Source organism: Peromyscus eremicus, chromosome 16_21, assembly GCF_949786415.1.
Source record: "Peromyscus eremicus chromosome 16_21, PerEre_H2_v1, whole genome shotgun sequence".
NCBI lineage: Eukaryota > Metazoa > Chordata > Mammalia > Rodentia > Cricetidae > Peromyscus > Peromyscus eremicus.
Genome location: NC_081432.1, coordinates 2747385 through 2763086, shown reverse-complemented (window position 1 = coordinate 2763086; position 15702 = coordinate 2747385). Strand labels below are relative to the sequence as shown.

At 45.3% G+C, this 15702-nt stretch overlaps 1 protein-coding gene across 40 annotated transcripts in view; it reads left to right on the top strand.

Moving 5' to 3' along the window:
- The window catches only part of Tsbp1 (testis expressed basic protein 1), a 74949-nt gene that overhangs the window by 4374 nt on the left and 54873 nt on the right, over window positions 1–15702 (top strand). For 31 of the 40 annotated variants that reach the window (XM_059281357.1, XM_059281358.1, XM_059281349.1 and 28 more), the window contains exons 2-6: window positions 9140–9226; window positions 9852–9884; window positions 10443–10469; window positions 11963–11995; window positions 12076–12105. In XM_059281357.1, the coding sequence (XP_059137340.1) occupies window positions 9140–9226; window positions 9852–9884; window positions 10443–10469; window positions 11963–11995; window positions 12076–12105 (210 nt within the window). Of the gene's footprint in view, window positions 1–7350; window positions 7567–9139; window positions 9227–9851; window positions 9885–10442; window positions 10470–11962; window positions 11996–12075; window positions 12106–15702 lie in introns of those variants that run through there. The other 9 variants (XM_059281369.1, XM_059281366.1, XM_059281365.1 and 6 more) reach the window with 2 other exon arrangements.

Here is a 15702-nt window from a genome sequence, read left to right as displayed (position 1 = left end):
TCAGGATGACAAAAATTAATGATAATGTCCAACGGTAAAAGATAAATAGGGAAAAGGTACTCTCAGATACTACTGGCAAGCTTTGACTTGTTGCTGTCTTTTGGGGTGGTCAAGTAAGGTAGGGGAGAATTTTAATCAATACTAGACTGTCCATTGACTCAGTCTTTACATTTTTAGAAATGTAAACTACAATATACTATCATATGTGTCCACAGACTTATCTATAAGGATTTTTCTTCTAAAATCCATAGGGCCGGGCTGGTGGTGGTCGCACAGCCTTTAATCCCAGCATTCGGGAGGCAGAGGCAGGCGGATCTCTGTGAGTTCGAGGCCAGCCTGGACTACAGAGTGAGTTCCAGGAAAGGCGCAAAGCTACACAGAGAAACCCTGTCTCAAAAAAAAAAAAAAGAAAAGAAAAATATATCTAAGCTTGGTAACAACAACCAGGCCATTGTAGCTTGAATTCTAATTGGTCTTAATAATAAAAACCCAGAGTCAGATATCAGAGTGAAAGCTGAAAGATGAGAGAAGCAGAGCAGCAGCCACTAGAGACTTCTTACCTCTAGGAATCCTCAGACTGAAAGGGGACTGAGCTCCTGTCTCCCTCCTGCCTTATATTCCTGTCTCCACCTCCCTAGTGCTGGGATTAAAGGCGTGTGCCTCCACCACCTGGCTCTATCTCATGTAGCCCATGGTGGCCTTGAACTCCTGATCTTCCTGCTCCCTCCTCCCAAGTGCAATCATATTGTGCATTCTAATTGGCCTGGGCTAGTCAGGGACTGGTGAGGGCTACAGTTTTCCACTCTTTGGCAGGCCTGGAGAAGTGCCAGGCTTTGTCCTTATTTGGTTATCACCTGAGCTGTTTGTGGCTCAGGCCTGGACTGTATGTACCAGGCCTCCTCATCCTTGCTGATGGGGGTGTTGGAGATTGACTGTCCTCTGTTCATGGCTCTTTTAGAAACTGTTTATTCAGTCTCAGGAAACTGAAATTGAGGCCTGATCTCTGGGGAGACTGAGCAGCCTCTTACGAGGTCTACTCAGTCCTCAGGCCCGATCTCTGAGAGGAGACTGAGCAGCCTCTTACGGGGTCTACTTGGTCCTCTCAAGAGGAAAGCATTGTCTGAAAACCTCGCTTGTCACCATTGAATTTTAATGCAGAAAACTGAGATGTTCACCCATAAGGAAGGAGCTCGGTGGAACATCAATATGAAGAGCAGAGTGTTGAATGTGTGGGACACCCTTAAATGTGTCAGCCTATAACAATACCAACACTGTCCCATGGACTTTAAATACTGCCTGACCCAGGAAGATAAGGACACATGGTAGGCATGCAAATCAAACACCCACAGATGATAAAGAACTTTCTTGTAAAGCAATTATTTGAAATACATATAATTTTGCCATTTATTAAGATGAGTACAGGGTGGAGAGATGGCCAAGGTCACTTGCTGCTCTTACAGGGGACCTGAGTTTGGTTACAAGCACTCCCATTGGGTAGCTCACAGCACCCATCACTCCAGCCTCAAGCAGATTCCTTTTTCTGGCCTTGTGGGTACCTGCCTCACACATAGATACCCATACACACACATCCACATGCATACAATTTAAAATAAAGTAAAATGCATTTCAAATAAATAAATAAATAAATAAAAATGAAGGCCTCTTTGCATGCTAATGAGACACATGCTTGTCCAACACAACACAATCCGAGGATGCTCTGATTGGGCCCTGACCTGATGGAGACCTGTGCTAAGAAACACTAAGTCTTTAACCCAAAGTCTGGCAATCATAACACTGTTTCTACAGGAGAAGAAACCGGTCCACACAGCAGAAACACTGCATTCACAGTGAAGGCAAGTCTGAGCTGAGGTGTGTCAGGCAGCATTGGCAGGTGTGCGTATGTGTGTGCGTGCGCACGCACGCACATGTGAGACAAAGCCCAGCACACTTGCATGCTGTGTGGCTCTAGCAGGTGCCATGTGCTGCTGTTCACTGATGGTCACTATACATTGACATTCTATCTTCCTGTACTGGGGATGAACCCAGGGCTTCTCCCTGCTTCCATGTTTATTGTAGCATAATTCTTCATGACTAAATGTACAGTCAGCCAGGATGCCTGTCAATGGATGAACAGATAAAGGACTGAAAGTTTCATCTACTGAGTAACTAAAATAATATACAGACTGATAGGTTCTGATGTATGTTTCAGTTTGTATTATCAGTTTCAATTGTGTGTGTACATGGATATTCATGTGTTTACATATGCATGTATCTAGACTCTAAAGGAAAGAAAATGGAAAGATTAAGTCCCTGAACTGTTTTACCTAGAAACCCTGACCAAAGAGGAAGCAGCACTCTTGATGTTCCTTCACTTTCTCCCGGTCTAGGGACCCCTGCTCTCCCAGGCCACAGCACAAGGAGGCCCAGGGTGGCTTACCAGCCAGTCCAGAGGCCACCGCTGCTAACTGTGGAGGCATCAATGTGCTGCTAATGCTGCAGGTGCACTGAGGGCAAGGGCTGTCGGCCACTGGGGTTTCCATCCAGACTCCATGGGCTGCACTGTCCAGCCTGCAGGCCCAGAGGAAGTTGGTTGCAGGGGTGGAGAGTACCACAAAGAGACCTCAGTGAGGCATCATCTGGGAACCATAGATGAGGAACCATTAAGGCCCCAAACTCTGTATGTACCCCAGGCTGGCTCCAAACTTGCAGCTCCTCTGCCTCAGTCTTGCAACTTCTAAGAAAACAGGCATACACCACCACATCCAGCTTAGAGGCAAGAGATTTTAAACCATGGTATAGAAACAACCAGTATGTGACCAGGTGACTTCAGGACACAGTAGTTTAGTAGGGAAAATGTGTGTGTGTATGTATATACACATATTTACATACATACATATATATCCATACACACAAATATAATTTTATATATATAAATTTGCTCTAGAAAGTTTCCAGGGGCTAGAGAAATGGTTCAGTGGTTCAGAAGAACCACTTTGCTCTCATAGGACCCTAGCTCAGTTCCCAGCACCCACCTGGGGTAGTTCACAGCTCCCTGCAACTCTAGCTCCAGGGGGAATCTGCTGTCTCTGGCCTCCTCAGGCACCAGCACTTACATGCACAGGCACACAGAGATAGAACACACACACACACACACACACACACACACAAAGTTAAAATAATTTTTTTTTCCAATACAGAGTCTCTCATATATAGCTTTAGAGCCTATCCCGGAACTCACAGAGATCCACCTGCCTCTGCCTCCTGAGTGCTGGCATTAAAACTGCGCCACTACCACCTAGCATTAAAATAAATCTTATAAAACACTCTTTAGAAAAGGAAAAGCAACTTTCTAAATGACTCTAAACATGTCTACCATGTTCCTGCATTGCCCATGGCAAGGAGATCCTCACACCCACTTCTGAGCTCTGTTCAGCTGTTGACTAAATTGACTCGTATGAACCACAGGCTAAAACCCAACAATCCCCAGACACTGTGTAAATGCACAAGAGAACCTGGAGAGAGAGGACACCTCCTGTGGCTTAGGTTCACACAGTGAAAGCACTGCACTGTGACCCGGTGCTCTGTGTGTTCTTTGGAAAGGCATCTAGCAAGACTTTTGACGATTTTAATCAAGTTGTCTGTCACCTGGTTTCCAAATTGTACATGTTGTTTGTGTATTTTCAATACCAACTCTTGTCTGATGACGTTTTCAGATCTTTCCTCCTGTCCCTTCCGCCCACTCCCCACTGAGCTCGGTCCCTCCACAGTACAGGACATTGCTGCATTTGAGGTCCCTCAGTTCTGGTCTCATGTTCCAAAGATGATTGCCATAACTACACCACAAGGTTCTTCGCTCCTTATAGGATCCCATAGGCTCAGGTCTTTATTGGTTTCTCCATCGAATGTCACAATTGGTGTAGAAATGTTGTGTGTATTCTCCATCATGCTCAAGTGTCTTCTTTCCATATTGAATTTATTGGGAACTTCGGTCATGGAAGAATGTCTAAATCTGAAAACACTTTTTCTATAAATGCTGAGTCTGTGGTTTGATGTTTCTTGCATTTTCTATCACCTTTTCTGATGTGCATGATGAAATACCCTTGCATCCCCGGGTCAAGCCCTCACTAGTCATGGTGTGGGATTCTTCCGTGTGGCTCACTGAAGTGGGTTTGCAGGTGTTGAGCTGAGGACTTTTGCGCCTCTGAGCCTCGTGTGTCATCTGCTCACAGTGTCCTTGTTTGATTATGGTGTCAAGATAATGGTGTTCTGTTAAAAGTGAGCTTGGAAGCATTTTCTCTTCAGTTATACAGAATCTTGCCTTTAGCTCTTCATCAAATGTTTCATAGTAAAGCAATATGATCCTGAGCTTTCCATGGATGGACGATTTTTCTATTATTGGCTCAGTCTCCTTACTCATGAAAGGTCTGAGGTTTGTTCACGTCGTGACAACTTCAGCTAGGACAGTTCCAAGGAGGCAAGGGAAAGGAAGCTCTCTGAGGGCCTCAGGCTGTGGCAGCTGATCTTCGAGGTCTTTCATGTCAGAAGCAACGGGAACCACTTCTCTGCGGTTGGTTTCCTTGGAGTGAGCCCCTGGGTGCCCAGTGGCTGGCAGAGCCTGTGTGGCACTCACTGCGGGATCACTGTGGGATCACTGTGGGATCACTGCGGGATCACTGCGGGATCACTGCGGGATCACTGCGGGATCACTGTGGGATCACTGCGGGATCACTGCGGGATCACTGCGGGATTAGGCACAGCTATGAAGACCAAGCCCCCTGCAGAATAGCTCTGCAGGACTCCTGGGAGGTCATGGGCCCCCAGGGGTTCCCTCTGCCTAGCTGATACTGGATACCCTCATCCTTGTATCTGCCCCCAATAACAGCAGGTACCCTCACTATGCAAGTCTCCCTGTCGCCACAGTACAGGGTCCCTTTGGTAAGCACTTAATCACACTGATAAAAGATTTTAAAACAGACCAGAGAAACTTGAATGGAAATGTGGACACCAAGCTGAGGTAGCAATCTATTTTGTACAATGTTATGCAACCAAATCCTAATTCTATCATGGTGTGCTATGACCACAGTTATATAGTTGAGGGGCTGGAGAGATGGTGTAGCCATTAAGAGCACCCGGGTTTCCATCCCAGTTCCCACAGAACAAGCCTGGTGTGAACCTGTGCACCTCCAACCTCAGCAAGGATGAACAACCGCTGGGGCTTTCTGGCTGCCAGCCCAGCCTAAAAACCTGAACTCAGGAAAGACCCCCGCTCAAAGGAAAAGGTGGCGATGGATGAGGGCACCTTCGTGTGGCCTCCACACACCAGCACACACATACACATACACCACACTCACACCTCACACACATACACTGTACATATAAGGTCCTAATAACTTTATAATGGACCCATGCCAAGACAAGTTTTAACGAAATTTTTAAATTACTATTGAAATTCTAGTGATTTAATTTTATAGCTATGAAACTTTCTAAATAACGTTCTCATTAACTTACACCATAAAAATTGAGTAAGGATTGTAACCATCAGGGTTGACATGAAACAAAGTCCTGAAATGGGGTTGGGGGGGCATCTGATGCTGGAGGCCTCCTCTTCTAGGGCTGGCCGCTTTCCCTAGGAAACACCTCGTCAGACAGTAGGCCTTCAACACTGAAGGAAAATGTAGCTTTGTGCATATCACATGGGCTTTGTGATCAGAAACCCAGACATTTGTTGGTATAACTTTCAGTGTCTGCCATCTAGAAAGATTGCTGGTGAGTGGAGTATGAGGGTACTGGGGAGGGCGAGAATGGAGGGTACTGGGGTATGAAGGCTACTTCGGGGTTTGAAGGTTACTGGGGGTATGAAGGTTACTGGGGTATGAAGATTATTAGGGATATGAAGGTTACTGGGGTATGAAGATTATTGGGGATATGAAGGTTACTGGGGGGTTGAAGGTTACTGGGGATATGAAGGTTACTGGGGGTATGAAGGTTACTGGGGGTATGAAGGTTACTGGGGGTATGAAGGTTACTGGGGGTATGAAGGTGACTGGGGGTATGAAGGTGACTGGGGGTATGAAGGTTACTGGGGTATGAAGGTTACTGGGGGTATGAAGGTTACTGGGGGTATGAAGGTTACTGGGGTATGAAGGTTACTGGGGTATGAAGATTATTGGGGATATGAAGGTTACTGGGGGGTATAAAGGTTACTGGGCATATGAAGGTTACTAGGGGGTATGAAGGTTACTGGGGTATAAAGGTTACTGGGGGGTATGAAGGTTACTGGGGATATGAAGGTTACTGGGGTATGAAGGTTACTGGGGTATGAAGGTCACTTGGGGATATGAAGGTTACTGGGGTATGAAGGTCACTTGGGGGTATGAAGGTTACTGAGGATATGAAGGTTACTGGAGGTATGAAGGTTACTGGAGTATGAAGGTTACTGGGGGTATGAAGGTTACTGGGGGTATGAAGGTGACTGGGGGTAATGAAGGTTACTAGGGATATGAAGGTTACTGGGGTATGAAGGTTACTGGGGGTATGAAGGTGACTGAGGGTAATGAAGGTTACTGGGGGTATGAAGGTCACTTGGGGGTATGAAGGTGACTGGGGTAATGAAGGTGACTAGGGATGAAGGTTACTGGGGGTATGAAGGTTACTGGGGATATGAAGGTTACTGGGGGTATGAAGGTTACTGGGGTATGAAGGTTACTGGGGGTATGAAGGTTACTGGGATTATGAAGGTTACTGGGGGTATGAAGGTGACTGGGGGTATGAAGGTGACTGGGGTAATGAAGGTTACTGGGGATATGAAGGTTACTGGGGGTATGAAGGTTACTGGGGATATGAAGGTCACTTGAGGGTATGAAGGTTACTGGGGGTATGAAGGTTACTGGGGGATGCTTGTGTGCTTCAAGCTGCCTACTACACAACCTTGGGGCTAACAGACTTAAGCAAAAGGTGCTCATTCCTTTGTTATCAACACAGGTGTGTGAGACCCTGTTTGGTGGCTTAGTCCTCAGGACCACACCCCTCAGCTCTGTCACCTGACTCAATGCCTTCACCTCCTCTGTCCATCTTCATCTGAAGGCTCTTATTTTTAAATATAGGAAGTTTTCACAATGAAACATTTTTAAAGCTACTCTGCCCAAGGTTCTTAACATGAAATCTCTTGAGCCAAAGTGTCCAGACTATTAGAAATTATTGTAAAGGCCAATAGTATGAGTTTCATATGTGAATTCAAGATCCACCAAAGTGTCCTTGAATTTGGTCTCCCAGAAGCCCTTGCCTCTAGGAACTTCCCTTGCCTCTCAGAAGTTCTAAGACTTTGTTATGACACCAATTCTGGAATCTTCACAGACCATATCCTGCTTAGGTCTGATGAACCTAAGCCACACAATTCCTGGGAGACCCTCTGCACCCTTGTCTACAAGGGTCTCCCCAACACTCAGGTTCTCAGAGCTCAGAGGCGATGAGCTCGGGGCATTTGTTTGATCTTGATCTCTCTCTGACAAAAGAATCCAGATGATGTGGAACTCACTGGAGACACTAACCCGAAGATGGAAGACCTAGGTAAGAACCAGCTTCCTCTCTTGCATTTCCTTGATACCTGCTCTCACAAGAGTCTTGTCTTGGGGACATTTACGAAGCTGGCTTGCTTGTGTCTTTCAAACCCAGTATTCATTCTTTCATTCTGACTGATTCCTCTGGGAAGCTGAGGGAGAGTTGCCCACCATCACCTCATCTCTAGAGCAATCTTTTCTGCTATCTGAAGTTTGAACTCTCAGAGTAACCACTGTCCACAGTGCCTCTGCTATCCTTCCTACGGTCCTGTTCACTCCAAGACTGCCTCGGTACTGAGAAATAAGGACTTCATCTCTTCCCCACCCCCGTACACGGGATGACCCTCTCCCAAATACCCTTTGGAAGAGCATTTCATTCCCGAGCAAAGGGATGGCTGCTTTCTGGGACTTCCTCTGAGTTCATCTCACTCTCGTGGTGGAGTCTGGCTGCGACTTTAGAGGGACACTCAGAGCAGATCTCTAAAGGCAAAGGGTTTGGCCGTTGCCAAACATCTAAAAAGGTTCGGTAGACGTAAGCCCAGTCTGCCAGTTGGGGGTGTAGTCACATCGTGACGTGGATTCCACTAGTGATTTTTGGAAGCAGCCTTGATTGTGGAATAATCTATTTTCTTAGTCATTCAGAGTTTGATATTTAGTGTTTCTGCTGTCACTAACAGACTTGTAGTTGCTACAGATGTATTCTCCCATTCATCGTCTTTTCTGCTGTATCTTAAATATCAAATACAAATCAATCATATAAATATACAGAGTCCTAATGTGCATTATCCTCCAGTCTCTTTGACAAAGGTCACCGATATTCACCTTATCATTCGGCTCAGTGGGCGACGACTCCAGGGTCTTCCTCGTTGATAAGAAACGTCTGTCCTCTCATATGGCTTACATTAATATTGTTACCTTTAGACAGCATCTTTCCAGGGCCTCCAAAACTTTTGGTTGCTCATCCATGCAAAAAAAAAAAAAAATGAGTATGTCATGCCTCGTATAGCTGTAAATGTTATGAATGTACAAATATACTAATATTTATGTTTTAAAGAAAATGGGAAATGTATACATAAAAGGTTAAATTATACACAAAAAAATAGAAGTTCTAATTTTTTTCCTCACACCTCAGAGGACTACTTTGCCAGACCACTGATCTCCCTAACCTTCTCCCGCTCTACCAAGGGGCTCCACAGAGGCAGGGTCCCTCAGATTGCCCACTTTAAAGCAAAAGCCCTGGTTATAGCAGCCAGGGCTCTTATAGCACCAAGAGAACAAGTGTAAGAGCTAAAACTGGGCTGAGACGGGAGTGACAGAAGCATGAGGAAGATAAATCCAGAAGCCATGAGGCTTGGTTTCCTTGTCCACGGAAGGCAAAGTCTGCAGAAGAATCAGGAATCGAAGCCAGCCTCAGTTACATAGTGAGTTCAAGGCCAGTTTGGGCTATGTGACACCCCATCTAAAAACAACAATAAATCAATCAAAGAGTTGAGGAAGAAGGGAAGAGGGACAGGACAGTATGATGGCAGCAGCTGTCTCCAATGAATGCATGGCCCGAAGCTTACAGGTGCTTTCTGTTTCAGAAGTGATTTTGGCTGTCACCCTGACTGTGCTGGGCCTTGTTATTCTGGCTATTCTGATAGCAAGATGGACACGGCGTAAGCAAAATGGTGAGTAACCATGGTGACTCCCCATGAAAGTCTGAGGGAGAAGGAAGCTGGGACGCAGCCCTGATAGCTACAGGGCTTTGCCAGTGTGCTCAGTGTGTGTCTCACCCTGCCGGTGACTCTGTCACAATGTGAAATTCTAAAGTTTACGCTATCAGCACTGTCAACAAAAACAGACGAGTTAGCGAGAGGAATAAGAATACTTTAAAGCAAACTGTCTCAGCTCCAAAGGAAAGTACTCAAGTCTGCAAGTGTGGGAAAACAAGGTGCTGGCAGAAGCCACATCTAACAGTGTGCAGAAAGAACCCAGGGCTGTGAGCTGCAGCGTGGGAGACAGCAATACAAACCCTGGGTGGTATCTGTAAGAGGAAAGGGACAGGGCCACAAAATTAAGGTCCCTCTCCACAGGGTCCTCCTCAATATCTGTCCTGCCTCCTTCTCAGCACCCATATCTCCCAGATTTCCTCTCCTCAGGACCTGTGAACCTTCAGAGAGAAAACAGGCAAGCGTGACAGGGCCGGATGGAGATGCTGGATAGGGAGGACCACTGTGGGGGAGTACAGAAGGTTGGGTTAGGAAAGCATCTCTGTCAATAGCTAACAGAAACATTTGCCTCATCCTTCCACAGTGGCACAGCTCTCCAGATACCCTTCAGAACAGAGTGAGTATCTGACGCTTAGCGCATGTGGGTTCTGTGTGTGTGTGCATGGCTCACCATGTGCTTCCAGAACTTGATAGAGTATATCTAGAATGGATCGGTAGTGTGTGAGCGTGCATGGTCTCAGGGCTCCTCTCAGTGGCAGCAGAGACACTAAGCCTTGGGATCAACAGACCCCTTGGGCATTAGACTAATGGCTCAGTGGAAGGTCTAAGTCTCACTGTGAAGAGGCCTCCATAAGGTGGCTGGACAGAAGGCTCTAATAGTCAGGAATGGTGAGATCCAGCTAAGGTTACTATGATGGAGAGGGAAAGAGAGCAATGTCTCTGAAAGCTAGCCCAGGACGCTAGGCAGGAAGAGGGAGCTGGGTGCTGCAGTGATAGCCATCCCCCCTCCCCAGGTCACCTGACCTAGCCAACATTATCAAGTGTCCCTTTACAGTTAACCCACATGCTTCTCCATCCCGGAAATTTGTGTTTACACTAACTCTTAGACGTGTACGTAAAGCCCCGGTGATGATGAGGAAACACAATCACAGAGCTCTCTCTCCTTTCTCCCTAGGTGCTGGGCTTCTGGACTATGAGGATGGTAGGGACAAAAAGATTAGGAGCTACAGAGAATTCGTGAAGAATGTGTTCCTTAGGACATAGCAGCTGCTTCCCCCTTTCAGCGTCATGTGTACAAGCAGCCCAGATGCTGCTACATCCCCGCTTGCCTCTGTGTGCTCATACCTGTACAAGCGCACAACAGCTGTGCACCTTTCTCAGAACGGGCAATTATTTCTCCCCCTTAAGACCGTTCAAAGAGTTAATTTCCACCTCTTGCTTACTCCCACCCCCAAGATCTATAAGTATTTATGAAACAATTCCACAGATGTTTAAAATAGGACAAAAAGGGGCTGGAGAGATGGCTCAGTGGTTAAGAGCACAGAGAGGTATGTAGGCAAAACACCCATCCCATATACATAAAATAAACTTTAAATAGATAAAATACATATTTTATAGATTTCATGAAGGTTAAACAGCATGTTGAAAAGATACTTTGAAAGCTACTCAATAAAATGAGACACACAAAATTTATGAACCCTGTTTTAGAAAATGAAGATAATAATTTAAACATAGCTGATATTCACCTGGGCTCCACTACTAAAGGAGAAGCTGGATTGTGAGGTGAGGCTCGTGACTCCAGTGTCCAGAACCCAACTAACTAAAGGCAGCCACTTGACTTAAGAGAAAAGAGGATTACTGAATGCTGGATTTCAATATCTAGCATTATTTATAGTTAGGTTACCCACCAAATTAAGACATGTAGGCTGGTATGAACACAGAGTAATTACAAAGATAACTTGTAATAAACATCTTCAGAAACTTGATGGTTTTCTGCAGGGACTCACACAGACCTCTGGTTTCAGCTTGCCACTGACGACCGTCAATCTGACCCCTCAGCATTCAAACTGTTCTCCCTCAGAACTTCCTCTCAGGGCTGCGTACGGATGTGCCCTCGGCTCACTGTCCCTGCAGTGATCTCACCGGGAAATGCTAGACTTGCTTCTTGTTCCTGTTTGAAACCTATAACTAAAGAGTCATGAAGCTCTGGGTTGTAGAAGCAATCACACACAGACACACACGCACACACGCACAGACACACAGACACACAGACACACACACACACACACACACACACAGACACACACACACACACACACAGACACACACACACACAGACACACACACACACACACACACACACACACACACACACACACACACCCCAAACATAAATCCCCAAGAGCTGGGAAAAGTCTGGTCACCCTGTCTGTCGCATGTACCCCCTCCACTTATGTTCACGACCCCTTCCTCTCCATCTCTGTGATGCACGGTGTGCGGAGAGCGAAGAACTTCTGAAACCTCTTTATTTTCTGAAATTAAGGACGAATGAATGGGAAGGTCTGGGAAAGTGCTAAATCCCCCGGTAGTGATGTGGGCTAGCGGTAAATTTATTTCTTGATGAGATATTGATATTGATAACTTAGTCTGTTTTCTCTTTCTTTCTCTTTCTCTTTTTTTTTTTTTTTTCACAAGGTGTTTCCTGTGCGAGACCAAAAAAAGGAAGAGGTAAACAGAATTTCATTTAATATGAAGGACAGATGTGTGTATAATCAATTCAGAGTCTCATTATGTTCTGTTTCCTTTAGGATCCCGAACTTCGTGTTCAACAGAAAGTGGTAAATAAATCAAACACTGGCTTGTTAAGAAATGAATACATAAGTCTGTTTAGAAGACATTAAGAACTTACATTTTTCTTCAATCCTCTAGACATTTCATGTGATGACTGAGGTAAGTATATTTATGGTAAAATTAGAGGGAGCATCAGTCTGCCTCCTAATGTGAGGATCTGCAAGGCCGTGTATTATTCATCGTGTGATAAAACACCTGAAGGAAACACCTTGGAAAGAAAGGGCTTGAGCTTAGCTGCTGATTGGATGTTTCCACCCACTGAGACTTGGTCCAGTTGCTGTGAACTGTGACCAGGAAGCACACCACGGCAGGGTTACATGGGGATGGAAAAGTACTCAGGAAATGCAGAATGTTCACTGTCATGGCCCCTGGTCCAAAGCCCGTTAACCCACGGGCTCATAAATAAATCAATCCAGTCGTGCAGTGGGAGTGCTCATGATTCCAGTCGCCTCCAAAAACCCACCGCTGGATGCCGCCCTGAGGACCAAGCCTTCAACTTGTGACTTTCTGGAGCACAGTCGGGATCCAAACCACAGGCTCATGTGCATCCCATAGTACAAAATGCATCTGGTTCCTCTCCAAGGGGCCCCAAAGTCTCAGTGCTTCCAGAGCAGGTCTGCACTGAGAGGACCAGCGTGACCAAGAGGCTTTCCTCTCTGTGCCGAGCAGCGTAGATCAACATCCGAGAGAACCTTGTGGGACTCCAGGAGTCAGGAAGAGAATTTCAGAATAAAAGCATTAAAAATATTGACATTTTCACTCTTGGCATATTACCTTCCCCACCTGGACAAACTCAAAGCTAAGTAAAGGCCCCGAAGGCCATCATTTCTCCCACAAGGAAAAGTCTCAGCATACCAAATGAGTGCCCACATCCTCCAGCCATAAAGAATGCTGCCCAACAGATTCAATTTTTTTACCTACAAAGGTGATCACCACCCTGAGTGACTGAAGAGGTTGGGAGCAGGGAAGATAAGTTGCCAGATGATGTTACAAAGACTCCATCAAGAACATTTCCCATGAGCCACTTCGGATACCTTCCCTGGGAACTGCCCCTCTCAATGGCTCACTTCCTAAGTGTCTCCCAAGGAAAGCATCTGGAAGCAGCTCCTGACAGATGGATTTTAAAAAATCAGCTATTTGCAAAATTCTCTCATCAAAAGTTCAGGCCCACACACAAGTGAATTGATCTAACATTCCATAATCAATCCCAATCTCTCAAGCTCAAGTAACTGAGGAGGAAGGAATGCTTTGAGACTTGCTTTAACAGACCAGCCCTGCACTGATACCAAACCAGGCAGAAGCACCAGGAGAAAAATACCAACTGCATCACTGAAGAACCAGGTGCAAAAACAACGGGAAAAATACAGGAGACCAAATTATGTGTTTCAAAAACGAGTCATTTCTGTGAGCAGTGGGGGAATTATTCCTGCATGCAAATCAATAAAGTGGGATAAAAATATAAACAACAAAGTCGTAAGACCATATCTAGATTTGTGGAAAAGGCATTTGCAAAATCCACCATTCTTCCATGATTAGTAAGTTAGGTGTGTAATGAAGGTGCCTCAACAAATGAAGCCCCCAAGTGACAGCTCTAAAGCTAATGTCACCTTCCAGGGTGGAAAACTGAACCTTTTTCCTCTATGATCAAGATGTCTACTCACCACTTCTATTTAATGTAGTGACCTCTGCTCTGGTTCCTGCCTCCAGGTTCCTGCCCTGTTTGAGTTCCTACCCTGACTTTTCTCAGTGGTGGTCTGTGAGGGCAGGGGAGGCAGTAATAACAAAATAATATAAAAGAATTTGAGGAGAAGTAGGAAGGGCAATTTGTATATATATAACAAAATAAACAAAATAATTAAAAATTATTTTGTTATATATAATATAACAAATATATATAAAAAAGAGACCATGAATTTGAGGAGTGGGAGAGATGAGGAAGGAGGTGGATGGAGGAAAAGCAGGGAAGAAATTATGTAAATACAGTATTCATATATGAAATTCTCAAAAACTAAGTTTGCCAATAAAAATAAATAAACTCATATAAACAGAGATGAGAAAGCAATTACTAAAGACCAAGGGTGGAGGACCAGACAATGCTGGTCAAAGGCACAGACTTGCCATTCTAAGGGGCCTGAGTCCTGAAGAAATAACGACAAATAATTAATATATGCTTGTAGTTCACTCAGTGAATGGGTTGGAAAGATTTTCATCATGACAAGAAAAAGACAGTCTGTGAAATGGTGACACACTGATTTGCTGAATGTGGTGATCATTTTGCAATGTTTATATCGAACCATTATGAAGCTATACGATCTTATGCCAATTATGCCCCAACACAGGCAGAAAAAGAAAACGTCACCTGAGTGCGAGGGAAACCCAGCGTCTGGATGACACAAATACCAAGTGCTCAGTGAGCTTCCTCAGTGTTAATACTAGGGACAGATCCCTACAAATTAATTGCATTATGGTATGATTTGGACAGTGAAGTTCCAGGGTTCAAAGAAGTATGGTCACTGTCTGGTGTTGTCATTGTGGCTCCTAATTCCTGGGGAACTCACCTCCTTGGTGACAGTTACTCCTCAAAGCACATCCAGCAAGTGCAAGAAGCTACCTCAGTGTGAGAAACTTAAGGTTGCATAGTAAAGCCACACGCACCAGGATGTGAAGAGGATGGACATGAACTCCGCTCCTACTGTGTGCTGGCCCCTACTGTGTGCTGGCCCCTACTGTGTGCTGGCCCCTACTGTGTGCTGGCCCCTACTGTGTGCTGGCCCCTACTGTGTGCTGGCCCCTACTGTGGGCATGCGTCATCTTGTCTCTACAAGCAGCTCAGACAGCTACACATAGATGAACTGCCCAGAGCTGTCCCTGCCATCACAAGCCACCTCTAGCTTACAGTGGAGGACACTGGATACCCTCCAGGCTCACACGGCCCACAGCAGGAGCACAGCGCAGGGTTCTCTCCGCAGTGAACAGCTGGAACCACCACAACACAGCAGCTCTGAAGATGCACACGGTCGGGGCCTTGGTGATCGGCTCTTATCTAAATCAGTCTATTTGCTGATGTGACTACTCCTAATTTACAGAAGAGAACTTTATCCACAAGAAGTGATAATGGCTGGCCCAAAGCTGTGGGATCGCAGATGACGCAACGCAGATGCGCACATGGGATTTCTTAGCCCTAACTTTATTCCTGGCTGTGGATGTTTGCATCCTTAGGGGAAAGTTAAATCAGGAGACATTTTACTGACGTGTAGACAAGCCAAAATTTAAAACTCATAAAGACTAATGGCCTTGCAGTCACCCCTAAGGTGGCCCTATAAATCCCAACTATCCGAAGTTTTTGGGTGCCCAAGCTCTGGCAAGTTCCCTTCCATCACTTCTGAACGTAAAAATATTAATTAGCTGGTCAACTGAGACTATGGAAATCATGATGTTACTTTGGTTGCATGAAATTCAGTGTTTAAAGCTTAGTTTAATTTAAATGAATCACAGATATGTAAGGTTGCTATGATACCTTAAACATTTTGAGATTTAATTGAATGCATGCTTAATATTATAGGAAAATGTATATACAGTGCCTA